Genomic DNA, 20547 nt, shown 5'->3' with positions numbered 1-20547 from the left:
TGCATCACAGTTGTCCATCCATCCACCTGTCCACTCATCCATCTCCTCATTCATTCATTCATTCATTCATTCAGCTATCCACCCATCCCTTTATCCATCTCTCTACCCATCCATTTATCCGGCCTCCCACCCACCTACACATCTGCCTATGCATCCGTCTCTTTTCCCATTCATCTATTCATCTGTCTGTCTACCAAAGCAGTGTATGTGATGTTGAAAACAACACTCTTGCTCCAGTGGCATGGGATGGGAACATTATTTGTGTGTCCTCAGGAACGTTATTTGCTAATAGAATTATTTTCTGCAGGCAAAGCACCCAGCACTGGGTTGCTGGATCTGCAAAAGCTCACGAGTTGATAACTTGTTCTATTAAGATCTGACTGCTGCACCCGAATGCCATGCCTTGAACTCTCCTTGGGCAGATGTCAGACATCCAGCTTAGTTTTATTATCCAGGGTTTTCGGGGAAGAGGGATGGTGATGGAGTCTGGGAGAGAAGGCAGAGTCGGCTTTGAACAGTGAGCGGAGACAGGGAACGTGGTGAGGGAGGGGAGGGCCACCTGGGACCACCCTCTCCAACAACTTTAATGTTAAAAGTGTCTTCAACCCATCTCACTGCTCCATGCCGTGCGTCCGTGAGAGAGGAGAGGAGGCTATGGCACAGGCTGGGCTTAGGGACATGGCGTTGGCTTGCCCTCCTCCACGGGGACCGGCCCCTCTATGTCAGGATGGGGCGGTGCCGGATGGGCATGTTGACCCTGCTCTGCAGCCAGTTGACGTAATCCTCCTGCGGCATGTGAATGATGTGTTCTCTCACAAACTGTGGGGCAAACAGAGTTACTCTCAGAGTCTGCTTGGAAAGCTAGACTAGACCGCCGCCCCGACCTCTCCTTCACATCCCAGAGGAAGTCCAGGATGCCCCTCTCCCGCCCCCCACGACTCAGACACTCATACTTAGGTTGGTGCAAAAGTAACTGAGATTTTTTGCATGGCTGAAATGTGTCCTTTGACATTGGAATACATACTTAAGTAAACATGGCTGTGTTACACATGGTTTCAAATGCATGTCTCTTGATTTACATGTGTGGCAATGACTTATTGCCTTGATGTTTATTTTATACTGTGGAAACTTATGTTGGTTAGAGGACAAATCTGAGTTATTTTTTTAAAAAAATTACTTTTCATTTTGTATGTGTGAGTGAGTGTGTGTGTGTGTAGGCTGGAAAAGGACAGCAGATTCCCTGAAACTGGAGTGACAGGTGGTCAAGAATGACCATATGGGGCAGGGGACTGAACCCAGTCCCCCTCCCCCCAGCAAGAGCAGCCGGCAACCTCAGCTGCGGCGACATCTCTGGAATTCAGCAGAGGCGATGTGTTTGCTCCAGGGGCTAATGAATGTCCAGGGTAAGGCGGTTCAGAGGGACGATGGCTAGTTTTGAGTCACCACTGAGGCCGATCCAGTTTACAAGAATCAAGAAAGCTGTTGTTTGAATTGTCGATTTCTCTTATTGTGCCCAGCAATACCCATTTCTCGACTGAGTTGTGACTCTGGCCGAAAAGTGGACAGGGTAAGACAACCGGTGATGGCCGTCTCTGTGGCTGGACTGAAAGAGTCTCTAAAGAAGGTCCCAAAGCCAAACTGAACCAACACCCGTCATGGCTGCTCTTTGTTGGGCTGCTGGTCTGAGCCATGACACGGGGACATCCCGGGGGATCTGGTGACCTCTTCTGGCTTTGGCAAGCATCAAACACGCTGTGGTGCTCCTAGTATACATAGGCAAACCTTGTACACATAAAACAAAAATAAATCCCCCCAAAAGAGAGAAAAACCACTCAGGTTTGTTGTGGTGTCTATTCTTGGTTGTCAACTTGACTACCTCTGAAATCGACTAAACGGTGGTTTATCCGTGTGAGGGAATTTTTCTTAATTAAACTGTGGGAAAAGCCACTCTTTTTTTTTTTTTTTTCCTTTTTTTTTCGGAGCTGGGGACCGAACCCAGGGCCTTGCGCTAAAGGGCCACTGAGCTAAATCCCCAACCCTGGGAAAAGCCACTCTTGATCTGGATCTTTTGAGGTGGGAAGACACACCTTTGATTTAGGCCACACCTTCTGCTGGCAGCCTACACAGAGGAAATGAAAGAAGGAAGCCCCTCTCTTTGCCAGCTTGCTCTCACTTTTGGTGGCAAGTCCGTTCCTTCCCTGGCACCGGAGCCTGCTTCTTTGAAGTCCACTCAGACATCCAGCCTTGTGGGCTGAACAGTGACTGGACTCTTGCACCTTCCATCGGTAGATGGCCATTGTTGGGATTAGCAGGACTACAGCACCCAAGGCATTCTAATGAATCCTTTCTGTGTATACATATTCATTCTATACGTTATTGTAGAGAACTCTGACTAATGCGTTTGCCTTTTGCCAACAGACCAATGCTTTGAAAGCAGAGTGAAGGGGGCTGAGTTTTGAGCTATGGAATTTGGGGCTATGGAGTTTTGAGCTATGGAATTTGGGGCTATGGAGTTTTGAGCTACGGAATTTGGGGCTATGGAGTTTGGAGCTCTGGAGTTTGGGGCTATGGAGCTATGGGCCAGGCTCATCCAGCATATTTCTCTGACCTGCTCCCAGCCGACATCGTCTTTGCCAGGGAACACTTCGGTAACAAGCTTCATGTAGATGATGCTTTCCAAGAGCTCATTGGGTATGAAGGCATAGGTTTTTATGGTATTGGAAAACCAAACATGTCTCACTGGGGGAAAAATGTGTTGATCATAGTGGTTCCTGTCTTGAAGCATAAGGATGTGTCTGAGCCTTGTGTAACGCAGAACTCAAGGGCTAAAACCTCAGTTATTCTGCACTGACCTGCACTTCAGGCCACACTGGTTATTTGTGGAAAGGGCTCCAGTTTCTTGCTTTGACTTTAAGCTAATTCTAAGCTCATCTTGTTGCCATTTGTCCAAGAAAATTTGAGGGGAGCAAGAAAACCCAGCTAGATACATTTTTCCTCTTTTTGCTTCTTGATGTCTTAACATTTCATTGGGAAATATTCATTTTATAAAGAAACAGCTCAAGAAGACGTTCACTGACCATGTCTCCTGCCAATTACCCTCTCCTTTGCCCACTCCCATTAGTCCCCTTAAATTTTCATGTTGTGTGTGCGCGCCTGTGCATACGTTTATGTAAAACCTAGGTTCTACATAGAGAAATTCGGTAGTCTGGCTTTCAAAGGTTAATGTAACAATGCTAAGTTGCGTCCACTTCTCTGTAAATGGCATGAGTAGCTTTTATAAAGCCATTTGTCCTGAAAGTCTTTGTTCTGGTTCGGCAGTTCTTTTCAGATTTGTTTATTTTGCTCTTGTGTGGATGAGTGTTAGTCTCTCAAGAACAGGCCTGACTGTGTCCCAGGAAAAGGCTTGTGACACGCAAACCCAGTCTTTCACGTGTGCCCTTGCTGTCACAAGGTCCTGACACTCTTCTCCTCCACAGGAACATGCTAGGTGTCAGTTCCTATCCTGGGAGCTCATCTTTAGGGAAGAGGGGGCTCACATAGCTTTCTTCTCTTTACTACTTGAAGAGAAACACTCTTCCATGCACCCCAATAACTGAATCCACAAGTAGCAAGTGGGGAGATGAACAGTTAGTTCTGTTCTAAAATTAGTTCTGTCTAGTCTGTCAGAGGTGTCCCTGGGGGTGCTTCAGTGAATGGAGCAGAGTCTGGGCATGTGAACTGGTCCCCAGGGCCACCTCCTCCACCACTTTGTTTTTGTTTTTTATAAGACTTATTTATTTCATGTATTTGAGTACACTGTCGCTATCTTCAGACACACCAGAAGAGGGCATCAGATCCCATTACAGATGGTTGTGAGCCACCGTGTGGTTGCTGGGAATTGAACTCGGGTCCTCTGGAAGAGCAGTCAGTGCTCTTAACTGCTGAGCCATCTCTCCAGCCCCTCCTCCACCACTCTTGACCTTACTCTGTACACACCCGCCCAGGTCATCCTGTGGAAGGCCTGGTGCCTCCTTAAACCTGTCTACTCTTAGGAGACTCCTGTGTGATTGGCTTCTTTTTCTGGAGGTGTTGAACCCCCTTTTCAAATACAACCTGTTAAAATTAAGGAGGCATGGGATGGAGAGAGATAAATCAGGGGGCTCAGCGTGTCTGCTGTTTTTAGAGAGGACCAGAGTTTGGTTCCCAGCACCCACATTAGGAGGCTCATAGCTGCCTGTAACTCAGGCTCCAGTGGGGATCTGATGCCTTCTTTTGGCCTCTGTGGATACCTGCACTCATGTGCACCCCTCCAACACACATAATTTAAAGGAAAAATGAGGGCTAGGCCAGTGATTCTAAACCTTCTTAACGCTGTGACCCTGTAATATAGGTCTTCATGCTGTGGTGACTGTCAACCGCAACATCACTTTGGTTTCTACTTCATACTTGTACTTCTGCTACTGTTACGAATCATAATGTGAATGTCTGTGTTTCCCGATGGTCTTAGGTGACCTCTGGGAAAGGGTCATTTGAGGCCCAAAGGGCTTGTGACCCACAGGTTGAGAAACGCTGGGCTGGAATGTTGGCTCTGTTGTTGAGACCGCTTGCTGCTCTTAGAAGACCTGAACTCGGTTCCCAGAGCCCACATGGCAGATTGTAGCCCCCAGAGAACATGTCCCAGGGGCTCTGATTACCTTTTCTGACCACAAGAGCACTGGGCATTGCACGTGGTACACATATGTTCATGTAGACACTCACTCACATGCACAGGATCAAAATAAATAAACCTTAGAATACGTAACCTTTGAAAGCAAACGCGCCCTAAGCGTTTTTTAGAAGTTAGGGCCTTGTATGTGATTTGCAAGCGCTCTGTCAGGGTAGCCCAGGCAGGCACTGGCCTTGTGACCCTTCTGTCTCCACCTCTAGAGCAGCTGGGAGCATGGGCCTGGACCACCACCTCTGTCTCCAAAAGCACCTTTAACCTTCCTTTGGCATCCTTCTGTTGTTGATGTCCCAAGTCTTCAGGGATGGTGGTAATGGTGACTGTTTCTCATCACCCTTGAGTCTTGAGTCTCTCACGACCTTCACAGGTCTCCTCAGGCTGACACGTCACCTCCTTGGTCACTTTCTGACACACCCACTGACTTGCCATGTGTTTTCCCAACACGTCAGTCCATGTCTTGCTCAGGGCCTTCACATGGGCTGTATTCTTGTCACCGTGTCTTGGGTCTTCTCTCTGTGATTCTGGTTTCTTGATGTTCAAGTCCATGATCAAATCTTACTTTTCTAAGATGCCGTTGTTGGCTAGGTCCTCCTTGGTTTACTTTAAACCAGGATGCATTACTGTGCACCCAACACACCTGCATCACCCTGCACCCAACACACCTGTATCACAGTGCATCCAACACACCTGTATCACTCTCCATCCAACACACCTGCATCACCATGTACCCAGCATGCCTGGGACCTCATTCACATGTCAATTCTGTGTTCGCAAATTTGGTCTGGTGCCTGAGGCCTCACATTTCCCAGAAGCACCCAGTGAGGGCCACAGTGCTGGCCCATGAACCCACCACATTCAGACAATCAGTAGCATGCTTTGAGGTACTCGTTTCAACAATCGTCCTACTTACAGATTTCCCAAGGCTCCCCATCTCCAGGGAGTACCACCTATGTAGACTCTAATGTTGTGCTCCTGCCCGTTTAGAATAAGAGCTTCCAGAGGGCAGGATCTTTGGGTTCTGGGATGATTGGGTCTACTGCAAGAACACCTGAGGTGCTGTGGGGACGGGGGTGCTCATTACCTCAATGGCCACTGCAATGTCTGGGGAGCACAGCTCCCAGATCCGTAGGTCCTGGAGCACCTTCAGGAGGACGTGGGGCCGGATCCTGAGGTCCAGGTTCTCACCAAACTTCTGCAGCTTTGTTAGGATCTTTTTGGCCGGCCGGAAGCTCTTCAGATCCTCTGGGAGTTTGGACAGCAGATCAAAGTACCTTCAAACCCAAGGAGAGAGAGGCAGTTAGGTAGCCCAGGAGGGGGCTGAGCCTTAGGGAGCTCAGGATGGGGGCTGCCCTTGGTCCACCTTCATTTTCTTTTTTTCTCTTCTACTCCCCTTGGGCTGTTATAGAGGCAGCATGAGGCTCTACCTGGGGGACCTGTTGCCCAAACCCAGTTTTTGTAGGGTCACACATGAGGCAAGTGTTTACTTTGGGTGGGGAGAGCCAGGGCTTGCTTCTGTTTCACGGCTAACGAGAAAAGGGCATGTCTTAAAGGGTGTGCTTGTAACATAGCTTTCTATAAAGGAGAGCATGTAGAAATCCGGAAGCCAAAACGGGGCGAGGGGAGGGCATTTAGGATTCTTTTCTGACTGTTAATCATGACGGGGTGCACATGGACACATCTGGAGGCAGGGTTGGTGATGATGGTGATGGTGGTGGTGACAGATGTTATAGCATGTGCATTTTTTTTTTTGGTCTCCACTGGGATGCATTGTTGAGGCAGTGGGACAGGTGGGTTCTAACCTGCTGCTAACCTACCTTGGCTCTAAGAGCACACTTTCAATGTGGTCGGGGCTTACTTGGGATGAGCGATGAATGCCGGGTTCTTACGGAGTGTTTGCCACCCATGCCTGACAACCTGAGTTTGATCCCCAGAACCCACAGAAAGGTGGAAGGCGAGAAGAGAATCCACAAAGTTGAGTCTGAATGTGGCCCCAACTTTCTCTACCCCCTCCCCCATGCAGTAATAATTCAATGAGAGTTTATTATGTAATTCATGACGACGAAGATGAAAAGTGCCCTCCTCCATCGCGCATGGGCCACGGTAGAAGGCTTCGAGGGAGAACTTTGCCCACCCAACCTTCTTGGATTCTCGTTTTTGTACTTACAGAATGCATTTGTATGTTTGTTCCTGCGTCTCTGTGCAGCATGAATTCCTGCTGTGGTGGTGAGCTCTGCCCTAGTTACTCAGCACACGGTGCCGAGCCAACTGCGTCTAACACCCCATAGGTGCTCAGTGGTTAGTATCCGAAAGAGCAAAGAAATGACTGACGAGTGAGGGGCCCAGCTGAGCGCCCTTTGTTGGCCGGCCGTGCTTCATGGGACTTGGTTTTAACCGCGCTATGGTGAGCCCTTGTTCCCCACAACCAGACCAACAGCTCTGTCGTTAGAAGGGCTCCGCGGTTGGAAGCTCAGCAGTAATTCTCCACTCTAGTATCTCCATGTGAGTTAGTTTCTAACCCTTTCCTCCCAGACAGGGAGGGTTATGAACTAATCCTTCCCGCACCCTCCCCATGAGGTACCTTTGGGAGCTCGTGTATCTTTGGGGATAGCCTCAGCTCATCAGAGAAGCTCTGGAGGAGTGAGGCATTGTGGGTAGTTCCTCCATCTCTCCTACGGCTGGCTCAGGGTTGCCCTGGCGAGTTCCTGATCCACATCAGTAAGAATATGGGAGGGATTCTAGGTCCACCTCCCCGCTGTACTCCTGTTTTTCTTAGATCTTATTTTACTCAGAACGGGGTCACGACCTCGTACATCAGACTCCCAATGCGTCAGACTCAGATTTGATATGGCAAGCAGATGTGCAGTTTGGGGGTAGGCAGAGGCTCACGTCCTGTGCTCACCACATGCAAACAAGTGTGGCCTGGGACAAGCGAATGGACTCCTTTGAGTCTCAGGTTCTTTGTGAAATAGGGGTTTCGTGTGTATCTACCAGGATTTGGGGGACAAACGTAACATTAAATTTTCTCAGGATAGCCTCTGCCATCCATCTGTCCCTCGGCTCACAGTGATTTCGTCCAGCTGGTTACCATTTCCTTTAAAAATTACTTTTTAATCTTATTTTAATCTACGTATCACTGACATATATCTAGGGCAAGTGTGAGACATGTCGGGACTTTCTGTTTTGCTTCTTTGTCTTTTTAAGACAGAGTGTCACTATGTAGCCTTGGGTAGCCTGGAACTTATGGTGTAGACCAGATGGGCCTTGGGATCATAGAGTTCCACTTCCCCCTGCAGCCTGGGTGCTGGATTAAAGCAGTGTGGGGCCACGCCCAGCAAACATCAGAACTTGTGTCGCATGTGGAATGTCCCAATCTGGATGCTCGGTACGTCCTCCAAGCACCCATCACTTCTCTGGTGAGAAGAGGCAGCATTCTCCCTTCCGGTTATTCTGAACTGCTTAGTGCTGTTGTCCTGCCAGCACTCACTCTGTGGCTGCCTGTTCTTCCGTGCACTGAGGTACAGTGTTCCTAGGGTACGTCTGTCTGCAACTGCACCCCTGAGAGACTTAATTATTTTGTAGTTTTATGCACTGATAACTTCACAGAACTCAGACTCTGCAGACATTGCTTTGATGGACAGGTTTGGTATTGCTCTTCAGTGTGTGTGTATGTGTGTGTGCATGCACGCGTGTGTGCGTGTGTGTGTATGTGTGTGTGTGTTGTCAAGTGAACTCTCCTTGTTTCTAAGTCTGGACCAAACTGATCGTGCCTTGATCTAGGGGACCTGACTGGTGGCCAGTGGTAGCTGGGAGGTGATGCTTTTAGGCTACTAAAGAATGCTGGGATTGACCGTGACCCAAGCCTCAGGGACCATGTTGTCTGGTCCTCAGGATCTTACCAGTGGTCGGCCATCTCCTCCGCATCTCCCTTCACCATCGAGACCTGGTGCCTCATCTTTGCTATGTCCTTCTGGAAGTTCGAGGTGACAATAAAGGAGTGGAACTTCTGGAGGCCTCGTTCCTCTTGGCGCCTGTGAGGTCATGTGCAAGAGTGGGAGAGCAGTCAGACACACAGATCCCCCTCCTTCAGCCACCTTCCCCCGGGGGTGTCTTCCGAGGCCGTGGATCTACCTCTCCTCCCACAGGGCTGTTGTTACATTGTAAATGCTATGCATGCTTGCCCAGCAATAGCTCTTTTCAATGCTCTGAAATGATTTTTGCTGCCTCTAAGAGATGATGGTTAAATTCTGTGTGTGGGGCACTGAGTGTACTGCCAGACACACAGTATGTGCTTAACTGGTGTTGATTCTTCTCTCCCCTAGTCTTATCATTTGCACACATGCCCTCTCTCCAAAGGCGATTCATGCCACAAGTATGTTCATGGCCGATGTCCCCCACCCCCAGCACCCACACTTGGCATTTTAGAATATTCCTCAAGGTCCCAGATGATCCATTTCCTACCCTTTCCAGTGGCATCATCATGCTTAGAGTTTCATGCCTCTCTCCTGTGGTCGGAGTCTTTGGGACAAAGTGTGACCTCTGCTGGTAGGCCAGTGAAGCTTTTATGATCTGGTCTCTGTAGCTCTCTGATCCCCTCTAGAGCTAGCCACAGCTGTCACCTGGGGGTTCCTCTTCTGCCCTTTGGGAATTTGCTTTTTGGTGGGAGTTCCTTCCTTTCCCAATTTCCTAGCTGGAGTCTCTGGGTCTGGATCCTACTTGACTGCTTTTCAGTACAGGGCCCTTGGTGCAAGAGACTTCTCTGAATGTGCTTGCTGAGGTGTCTGTAGGGGTCTAAATAAAGCCCCTCACCTGTGGGATTGCTTTGCAGCATAAATGGTGCAGAACGGCAAAGTTTAAGAACTTTGGAACACCATGGAACTGCCTAACATGGTACCCTAAAAATGGCCATCACTGCCCTTCACTAACCTGAGAACGTTTCCTTCAGAAAGATGTTCAGATGACTTTCCCAGGTCAGGAGGGGATCAGCATTCAGTGTTCCCTCAGGCCCCTGCTCTCCCCCAACACAGGCCCTCCCTGCCCTGTGTGCTAGATTCTTAGTTACCCATCTCTCTCTCTCCAGACAGCGAGCTGTGAGTAGGAAGGGAGGGTGAAGGGTCACCTGGGAGCTCCGATGAGATGGGTGAGCTCCCAGGACACGCGGTCGCCTTAGTTAAGAGATGGGTTGTAGTAAGGAGAAGGGCCCAGTGGCCTCTTAAGGTTGAACCTCACTGGCAGCCTTCAGTGACTGCGTCCCCAGGAACCTTCCTGCTTTGAGGGTTTGAATGTGGTTTCCCTGACACCTGGGATGATTCTCTCCCCATTTTTTTCTCTTCTGGGTTCCTCTGCTTCTGTCATGAGCGTCCTAAAGCCACCTCCTTAGAGGACCTCCTGCGAAACCCAGTCTGACTCAGGATCCCTGTTTCTGCTTCTGGCTCCTTCCCTCACTTTGTCTCCTGCTTCTTTCCCCATCTACCTCTTCCTGCTCCTCCTCCTCCTCTCTTTCCGCCTCACCCTCTGCTGCCCCTCCCCTCCCCCTTCTCCTTTGCTGTTTCTCCCACCCGGGAGGATTCTAACTTGTATCTCTGTAGATGCAGAGATTTCATTTTTGTTTTCCCAGAGGCAGAGGCAGCTCCCCGAGGGTGGCGGGGAAGTCTCTCTCTGCTGTTACGCTAAGCCCTGGGCACTGAACACATGTTGAGCATGCAGTAGGTTCCAGGTGCACACCCTTAGTGAACTGGACATATGTGGGTTCTTACTTCTTGAGGATTTCCATCTTGTCCTGCAGGCAGAAGCCAGCCTCCTGGGCTACGCTGTAAAACTTGGCTCGCATGGTGTTACAGATCCCTGTCTTGCAATAGATGATGTCCCGGTTAGCTCGGCTGCTGACAAGAGAACGAGTAGGGAACGGGCTCTGTGGAGACTCCTCGTAGCTTCACGGGTCCCATTGGCCTCTCTGAGCTCCAGGTGCCCCGAAGTGGGAACTGCTGGTGTCCAACCACGCTCTTTGGTTTCACAGAGAGCTTCCTTTAGGAGGCTGGGAGAGCGGGTGGAGCCCAGGCCGTATACGTGAGTCCACAGTGAGGCAGATTCCAGTGGAGCCCAGCAAAGGCAAGGGCAGGGAGCTCAACCCATCTCTACCCCATCTCAGCTGTGTGGCCTGGGTGGGGCATTGCATGTGGCCCACTCTCTGCCCATTGCTGTGTAAAATGAGACCGTGCTCCCCCGAGGCAGGAGACCTGGGGACTATACAAGGCCACAGACATAGGACACGGCCCGTGTGCTGCTGCTGGGGGATCGTACATCACTTTCTACAGTGCTGTCCACTGTCTGGTCTGGGAGACTCCTGTTCCTCTCTCCTGTCTATGGCTTCAGGGAATCTGTTCTGCACTGAGATATGCCCAGGAGACAGAGGATGCAGTTACCACGGCCCGCGTCATCCACTTCCCCACCCTCCTTACCCCTTTGACTTCTTCTGGGTCACCTGGATGTGGCTTTCTCCACTCGTAGTGCTGGACCGCTCACTGAAACACCAAGGAGGCAGTTTCTAGTTGTTTCCATAGGAGACATGTGCTAGTTCCCCAGAATTTAGGCGCAGACTCTTAATCTGGGCACCAGGACTTGGTGTGCTCCACCTCCAGTCTTGGACCTTGCGCCTGTCACGCTTTCTGCCTGGGATGTCCTTCTCGCCCCCTTTCCACCATCTCTACGGCTGTTGTTTTGTCTAACAGTCCATAGTGAGTCCTGCACCCTCAGACTCCTCAACTTTGATCTTTTGCCTCAGCATGGTGTCAAGATGCCGTGCATCTCTTCACAGGTGCATGCTGGTAAAGGGGCGGCCGAGACCCCGCTCCCCCTATGCTGCCTTTGATATTCTTCCCTCCAGACTGAGTTCATTCACGGAGACACTTTCTTTAAGTCCGGTCCCTGGGATGGCTAATCCAGGTTGCCAACTTGACCACGCCTGGAATGAGCTAAAACTGGAGCAGCTGGGCACTCCTGTGAGGGCTTTAACTTGATTGGTTCATTTGAGGTGGGAACGCCCACCTTAAACCTACACCACACCTCCTGGTGGCCACACCTCCTGTGGCCACACCTCCTGGTGGCCACACCTCCTGTGGCCACACCTCCTGTGGCCACACCTCCTGGTGACGTGCTACCTAGAGGGGAATGGATCAGGAAGAAGGAAGCCTGCTTTTCCTTTCTGGCAAGTTCATCTATCCTGCTGCAGGGGCATTCCCTCACTGCAATTAGAACCCACTTCCTCGGGATTCCAACATAGACTGAAGGCAAGCAGAGACTTCCAACCTTGTAGACTGAACGACTACTGAATTCGTGGCCTTTCCTTAGGAAGACGGATGGCTGGTGTTGGACCAGCCAGACCACAGCCTTAAGTCATTCTAATACAGCCTTTGACTCTTTCTAGGTGTGGAGTGATTAGAGTTCTACTCTGGGACTCTTGCTGGGCCTGCTCCCATTCTCCAGGTCAGACCCACCTCCCCTGCTGCCTTTCTCCCAGGACACTTGAATATCGGGGCAGGTGCCGTGCATTCGTGTGTATGCACCTTGCTTTTTAATGTAGGTCCTAGAGACTCAGACAAGCACTTTTTACCAACGGAGCTGTTTCTTTATCCCCGAGCGTCATTTTTGCTTTTGAGACAAAGTCTCACCACTTAGTTCTGGCTCGCTTGGAACTCCCTGTGTAGACCAGGCTAGACTTGAACTCGCAGACACCCTGCTCCCTCTGCCTCTTGAATATTGGGGTCGAAGGGCTGTGTCAACCCCACCTGGCACACTGAGTGACATTTGTTTTCTTAGTACTTGATTACCTTCCTGTCTCCCCTGGTTTCTTCCAAATAACTGAATAGTGAACTTGGCCACTTTATCAGTGAGATCGGGGGTAATGCCATCTTACTCTCTATGGTGGTGGCTTCTCTGTGAGGTTGGAGGCAGGGGTGAGGCCCTCTATGGTGATGGCTTCTCTGTGAGGTTTGGGGGGTAATGCCATCTTACCCTCTATGGTGGTGGCTTCTCTGTGAGATCTGGGGGTAATGCCCTCTTACCCTCTATGATGGTGGCTTCTCTGTGAGGTTGGGGGCAGGGGGTGAGGCCATCTTACTCTCTATGATGGTGGCTTCTCTGTGAGGTTGGGGGCGGGGGTGAGACCATCTTACCCTCTATGGTGATGGCTTCTCTGTGAGGTTTGGGGGGGATAATGTCATCTTACCCTCTATGGTGGTGGCTTTTCTGTGAGGTTTTAGGGGTAATGCCCTCTTACCCTCTATGGTGATGGCTTCTCTGTGAGGTTTGTACCCTCCTGTGATGGTGGACCTCTGTGAGGTCAGGTGGTAAGGCTGTCTTACCCTCCCATCATGGTGGATCTCTGTGAGGTTTGGGGGGTAAGGCTGTCTTACCCTCCCATGATGGTGGCTTACATCCTTTCTGGTCTCATGGCTTGGGGGACTTTTGGGAGGTGGATCTGCCATCTCTCAGAGTCCTTTCTAAAGAAAAGACCCTGGCACTTGCTGCTCTTTCTAGAAGCTTCTGGGTTTGGACCGAGAGGTTTTTGACGTTTTAGGTGATGAGAAAAGTTTTATCCCACCTGGACAGGATGCAGGGCCCCCCACTAGCAATATAAGACAAACGGGGGAGATTGTTATCAGATTCCAAAGCTGCCCTGACCCGTGCAGAAGATTCATGGGGAGACCATGTTGCTTCGGGCTTTTTCCTGTAGACTCTTGATGGAAAAACAGTGGGAGGTGAGGGGTGGGGATGGGAGGTGAGGGGTGGGGATGGGAGGTGAGGGGTGGGGTGGGAGGTGAGGGGTGGGGGTGGGAGGTGAGGGGTGGGGGTCACCAGCTGCTGAGAAGCACATGAGCCACAGAGGCCTCTTGCCCACCTCAGTCTCCTCCCCTGTCTTGGTCCTCATGGAGGTTTTGCTTAGTGCCCCCAAGTTTCCTCCCACCTCAGGCCCTTTGTGTGTGCTGTTCCCCCTTCCCCCCATTTTCCCTTCTCATAGTTGGGGGTGGCTTGTCCCTGTTCTGCAGGTCTCAGCTTACATACTAAGCTCAGCGGAGGTTATGACCTTGGTGGCCAACAGGCTCCCCTCCTCCCTCCACTTTTCCAGAATACTTTCCATGGCTACGGCTCCAATCGTGGGGCTATTCGAGGCCTGCCTGTTACATTCCTTCTCGATTCTCAATTATGGATTGAATTCAGGGATCCATGGGGGCAGACTAGCATTCCTCTAGGCTCCGCCTCCCAGTTACCTGGTGACAGCCAGGTGTGCCTGACTCACTGTAAAAGGGGCTGCTTGCCCCCTCCTCTCTCTCCTGCTCTCTTACCTTCTTACCCTCTCTGTCCCTTCTCTCTCCTTTCCCATCCCCCACTCTCTCCACATGCTCATGGCTGACCTCTACTCCTCTCTCTCTGTCTCTCTGTCTGTCTCTGTCTCTGTCTGTCTCTGTCTCTCTTTCTCTCTCTCTGTCTCTACTCCCTCCCGTTCCCTAAATAAACTCTATTCTATACTATACCCATTGTGTGGGGGAAGGGATGCCTCAGCATGGGCCCCCATAGGCACCTCCTCTCCTGCACCATACCACACCTCCATCAAACATATTCCTGGTTTTTACCTCTCTTTTTTATAAAACAGGACAGTGAGGGAAAACTTCAGGTCTATTTTACCCAGTCTTTCACTGAGGAGGAAATGACGGACATTTGGATATCTCATGACAGTTTTGAGAGGCGGTCTCCAGGACCATTCATGCTCAGTGCTAATCCAAAATCAGTGCTTGTTAGACCCACTGTGAAAGCTTACTCTATAATTCAGAGCTGAGGGAGCTCAGAGAATGCTCCAAATTGGGATGCAAAGTAATTCAGCAACCTGTATCACCCTCGATGCCTTCAGCATCCTAATCTACCCTGTGCACTTATCACATCCTTCTGAGAGGCCTCTGTGGCCTTCCTTGTGCTGTCTAAGGGCCCAGAGCACAAGGACGTTCCAGTCAAAGGTGTGAGCCCATGATGTATTTGTGTCTTCTGCTTATTTAAGCTTCCAGGCCTAGTGCAGCTCCTTACCCACAGAGGGGACCTAGGAAGGTTCCAATCAGCGAACAGACTCCATGTCACGTGACAGACTACTCTGGGCAAGGCAAGAGGTAGAGTTCACTCAGAGGAAGGTCCTCCAGGCCTGTATGTGCCCCACAGGTTCATACTGCAGATCTCAGGCAGGCAGGATGAAATTTCATTTTAAGATGTGCTCTCTGAGCTGTGTCTCTTCATGCATGGGAGAGTTCAATGCAAACCGTGCCATGGAATGTCTGGAGAAGTGTCTGGATGCTCAGTCAGCCCCGGGGCAGAAGGAGCTTGTTTTCAGTGATGTCAAAAGAAGGGAAAGGCTCCCCTCCCAGCCCTTCTCCCTGGGTATCGGTGTGGTCGTCCTCGGACAGGACCAGCTTCTCTGCCTCTGTTCCCCCCCTTCTCTACCTCTGTCCCCACCCCCGCTCCCACCCTAGCTGCTGTAGGCTTCAGAATTTCCTACCTGGACTTGTGTGTGGTCTGCCAGTCCTTCCACCCATAGTCACTCTTGACTTGCTTGACTAAAGACAGGATGCTGAAAAGCAAGAGGAGTCCTTTAACAAAGTGTGAGATGCCAGGCATCCTGTAGCAGCAAATGCCATTGGTGGGACCAGATGCCTCCTCCCCGAGGGGAGCAGATCAGGGGAGGCACAGTGGAGGGCATACTCAGGGGGTTTGCTGAGGACACAGATTCTGGGCCACGTGCCCAGAGATTTGCTGGGCAGAGTCTTACTCAGAAACTGCGTTTAGACTCCCTGGCTTCCCTAGAGTCACACACACAAACACACCAGGGTGATCTGCCCCCTTTAGAGAATTGCAGAACCCCAGAACCACATGCATAGTACTATAGAACTGCACCTAAGTCAGGAACTCACAGTCAACTTACACACACACACACACTCACACATACACACACACTCTCACACATACTCACACACACACTCATACACACACACTCACACACACTCACACGCACACACTCACACACACTCACACGCACACACTCACACACACACTCACACACACACTCACACAGACACAATACTCTCACACTCATACACACACACCACACACTCACACACACACTTGCACACACACTCTCACACACACACTCACATACACCACACACACTCACACACACACACACACACACACACACCACAATTATATACACAGTTTTAGAATTAAAAATGTACCTAGAATTTTACATACACTACAGGAATTATATACACATGTATGGACAGATGGGGCATTTGCAAAGCACACATAGAATTCCACACTTAACTAGAATCACATACTCACCTAAAATTCTACATTTACCTAGAAACACACACTCACCTGGAATCACATACTCATTCAGAATTCCACAGTCACCCAGAATCACACACTCACCTAGAGTTCCACCCACACCAAGAATTCCACATGTATCTGTAATTTCATACCTGTAGAATCTCAATGCTCGTAGAACTATACCCCCTCACATCAGCATCCACACACAAGCCCAGAACTACATTCCCCCATGGAATCCTATACACACAGTCAAATTGCCAAGACTTGGAGATAGAGCCTACTTGAAGGGCTTGCTAGAAACCAGCGCTGCTTTGAAGGTTCTGCCTTGGGGGGTCTGAGAGGATGTCTAGATGCTGGGCACCATTCTGGTCCCCAGTCATGAAGAACCATCAGAACACCTGACACAGAAGCTATTTTCCTATGGCCTTCAGGCTGCTGGGGTTGGATGGGGCTGGTCTTTTAGAGAGGTCTCTGTGAACCTCTCAACCTGTCAGCTGACCTCAGTGTGAGCTGATGTGCTGTGTGAAATGAGGGGACCTAAGGTCTTTCCTGTCCCCATTAGTCTCATAGAGGCTTCAATATCTGATGCTTTACTGAATTGGTGAGATTTCATTTTTCTGAGACAGAATTAACGAGGAAGGGCGATCTCTACAGTTTCTCTGTAGCTATGGTTATTGTCTAATTGAATTCAGAGTCCATGTGAAAGATTTCTCCAGGGTCATGTGCTTTATGATCCATATGGGAGTCATCATGGATGTCTCACATCTGTGAGGTGAGCTGTGCTGGGTAGGTTTTTGTTTTGGTTTTGTCAGCTTGACAGAATTTTGAGCATTTGGGAAAAGTGAGCCTCAAAAGAGAAAATGCCTCCATAAGATTGGCCTGCAGGCATGTTTGAAAAGAATGGAGTTGATCACTGACTGATGTGGGAGAGCCAAGCCCACTGTGGGTGGTACCATCCCTTACGTAGATGGTCCTGGGTAGTATAAGAAGGCAAAGCCAAGCAAGCCACCCTGAGCCACATTCTTCCATGGCCTCTGCTTCAGTTTCTGCCTCCAGGTTCCTGCTCTGACTTCCCTCAGTGTTGGGCTGTGTGACCTGGGAGCTGCAGGCTGGAGTTAACCCTTTCTTTCCCAAGTTGGTTTAAATCAGTGTTTCATCACAGTGATAGAAAGCAGACTGGAGCACGTGGCAATGGTCACAGCGAATATACCTGTATCAGGACTGTGCTGCAAAGATTTGTGGGTCCTATATAAGGAATAAGAGTACTGACTGCCCTCCCCCGCCCTGCATCTATTGATTACTAACTCTATGTTAGGAAGAAGCTGGCATGTTAATAAATGCATCATCTCCCAGATGCTCTAGAGACTCATTGAGACAGACATAATTTCCAGCACACACACAGTGCTTTACAAGCACAGTATGACTTACTAATCTCACTTCGGCCATTTTGGACAGGTGGCTAAGGGGATTCATTTTATAGAACTGCAACAAGACTCCAGAGAAACAGCATGCTTGATATCACACAGAAATTGAATGATGGGATGGAGACATGTTTCCTAGTCTGTTAGATTCTAAGCACTAATACAGAGGGGCACCACATACCGAGGGGCACCACATACCGAGGGGCTCCACAGTCTCATTTTACAGATGAGAGGACATTTGTTTAAGGAGGACAGAGACACTCTTTCTCCAGCACTAGGTTTTGGATCCATACCAACGTGACTTAGAAGCCTTTACAAAAAGGGCGGTCTCTCTCCAAGTGGACATTTGTCACCTTCCTTTGTCCATCCCTAATGCTGACTGGGTGAGTGCCTTATGGATCTGCACTATCTTTGGGGGTGGGGGGAGGCTCCATGTTGAGCCACCTTAGGCGGTGGGTTTGAACTGAGGCTGTGGCAGACAAGATTCATCTTGTAGCAGGCAGAGGTGGGGTGTGATGTATTTGAAAATGTTGGGTGGAGTGTAATTACAGCCATAAAAACGGTAAGTCATAGCTGGCATTCCGGTAGGCCCAGGCTGATGATGAACCTCTTCTTTGCTTCGTTTGTTTTCTGTAAGTAATTTGCTTTCTCAGAGGGAGCCACACTTGGGGAGGGGACTCTGACTCCACAGCCAGCATTTCCTCTGGAGCATATTTAGAGGCCGCAGGTTTGTGGGTGAGGCTTTTCACTAGAAAGATGGACACCTCGGGTTCAAGTTCAGAGCTGCTCGGAGTGTCCAAAGATGCCTGTGCTTTTCTCTATCCCATTGCATCTCTGTCTCCATTCCCTGATGGTGCTGTGGTCCCTAACCACGATTGCATATGGCTGTCCGCATATTTGTCCTCTCATTCTGTATGTCAGGTAGGCCTTTGCCCCGACTTTATCCCAAAGAAAGAAGAAACGGATTCTCATGACTATCCCACCCCTGACAAGATTGGTACCCCACCCCATCCCCTTTTTTTGAGCCAGGGCCTTGCTGTGTAGCCCAGGCTAGCCCCAAACTCACAATCTTCCTGCTTCATCTCCTGAGTAGATGCCACCACGCTTATCTTATGTTTATATGTCTCTGACTTCTGAAGTTCTGGGTATGCAGCCCAAAGCTTTGCTCTCTACCCGTGAGCTATCTGTAGCTATCTGATTTTTTTTGTTCGTCTTTTATTTAATTTTGACAACTCCATGCCTGTACACAATGTATCCTTATCATATTCATTCCAGCTCCCTTTTCCCAACTCCCCTACTAAACACCCCTCAATATGTCTCTTCTAACCTCTGTGCCCCCCAACTCCCCACCCCCCATTTCCTGAGGAACCCACTGAATCACTGCCGCCCATTGGAATATTGACTGACCTTGATGCCTGGCTCTTTCTCAGACTGTATGCATGTTGCCATGACAGCAGTAAGTTTAAGAGTGCAGCAGCCGTGTAGTATCCAGGAGACAGCAATCCAAGGCGCCCTGCCAAACCCTCCAGGTCCTACATTCTCTCTGCCCTGTCTTCTGCAATGTTCTCTGAGCCCTGTGTGGACTCAGTGCCCATGCCCAGCACTCAACAGTGGTCTGTCCTTGGCACTTTGACCGGTTCTGAGCTTCTGCATTGACTGCTGCCTGATGCGGAGGAAGCATCTCTGGCCAACAACGAAAGCAACGTTGTTTTATGTAAAAACCCCTACATTTTTAATGCTTGGGTTTTCAGGCTCTCTTTGAGTGGAGTTTACACATACTCATAAATACTCCTGAGGACAGTGGGTAACAACAGCACCCCGGGAAGATGGGACCATCTAGATGTAAGCAGTTTGCGTCACCTCACTGTTCACCAGCGTGTCTGTCAGTTTTAGCCTCTCTGACCCCTGCTCTTTTTATTTGTGATGTACCTCCCTCCTCGAGGGGTTGTTGCAGGAGTCTTGGGCAGTTGTACACATACACAAGCACACAGCACACAGCTCAGGGTTTGTGCTATGGTGACTGCTATTGTGGTGGCCACCCTTTAACTGCCCGAGGAATTAAGACTTCATACCTGGGGGCTTTCTTTTGCATCTCGGTCTCCATCAGGATGGTTCTTCGGGCGTCTTCCCGGACCATCTCCAGGAGCTTCTGTAAGCCTGATTGGGAACAGGAGAGGTTACCTTTGACCTGAGACAGGATGGTGTGTGGATCCCATGCCTGGCCTGGGGATGCCGCTGCCTGTGGGAGTCAAGAGCCCAGACAGGGATCCTAATGGGCACTAGAAGGGGCAGCTCTTAGGGGCTGGCAAGTTACCTGTCTTAGTCAGGTTTTCCATTCCTGTATAAAACATCATGACCAAGAAGCAACTCAGGGAGGAAAGGGTTAATTCAGCTCACACTTCCCCATTGCTGTTCATCACCAAAGGAAGTCAGGGCAGGAACTCATACAGGGCAGGAACCTGGAGGCAGGAGCTGATGCAGAGGCCATGGAGGGTGCTGCTTACTGGCTTGCTTCCCCATGGCTTGCTTAGCCTGCTTTCTTATAGAACCCAGGACCACCAGCCAAGGATGGCACCACCTACAACGGGCTGGGCCCTCCCCCATCGATCACTACTGAGAAAATGCCTTACAGCTGGAGCTCATGGAGGCATTTCTTTGAGGGAGGATCCTTTCTCTGTGATAACTCCAGCTTGTGTCATGTTGACATGCAAAACCAGCCAGTACACCATCTGACCACCACTCCTTGACTTAAAACCATCCCATGACTTTCTCTTCTTCTCCTGGCAACTGTGCTCTACCTGACTAAAGAAGCCTTGGAAGATCTTTAAAAGTAATTTTTCATGTGTATATGTGTAGGTGGACATGCACATGTGTGTAATACATGAGGTCAGAGGTCAAAATTGGCTGTGTTCCATCTCCACTTCATGTTGTTGAGCTGGGAGTCTGTTTCTGAAGCTAGAGCTCACTGACTGAGGAGACCTGCTGGCCAGCCGGTTCTGACAGGAAATCTTGTTTGGGGACTTGGACTGATTATTTTCCAAACTGGTGATTTGCAGCCTGAGT

At 49.9% G+C, this 20547-nt stretch overlaps 1 protein-coding gene across 2 annotated transcripts in view; it reads right to left on the bottom strand.

Annotated features, from left to right (window-relative positions):
- Nucleotides 1–425: 425 nt before the first annotated feature.
- The window catches only part of Ccdc60 (coiled-coil domain containing 60), a 165685-nt gene continuing 145563 nt past the window's right edge, over nt 426–20547 (bottom strand). Inside the window, exons 8-14 of one of the 2 annotated variants that reach the window (XM_006249464.4) lie at nt 19557–19641; nt 15237–15308; nt 11158–11220; nt 10456–10581; nt 8599–8730; nt 5784–5973; nt 426–819 (exon numbers count right to left, since the gene is read on the bottom strand). In XM_006249464.4, coding sequence (XP_006249526.1) covers nt 718–819; nt 5784–5973; nt 8599–8730; nt 10456–10581; nt 11158–11220; nt 15237–15308; nt 19557–19641 — 770 coding nt within the window. In that variant the 3' untranslated portion in view covers nt 426–717. The remainder of the gene's footprint in view (nt 820–5783; nt 5974–8598; nt 8731–10455; nt 10582–11157; nt 11221–15236; nt 15309–19556; nt 19642–20547) is intronic. The other variant, NM_001034945.2, reaches the window with a different exon arrangement.

The sequence above is a fragment of the Rattus norvegicus genome, chromosome 12 (genome assembly GCF_036323735.1).
Source record: "Rattus norvegicus strain BN/NHsdMcwi chromosome 12, GRCr8, whole genome shotgun sequence".
Classification (NCBI taxonomy): domain Eukaryota; kingdom Metazoa; phylum Chordata; class Mammalia; order Rodentia; family Muridae; genus Rattus; species Rattus norvegicus.
Note: the sequence above shows the minus strand (reverse complement) of the source record. Positions and strands in the feature narration are given on the sequence as shown.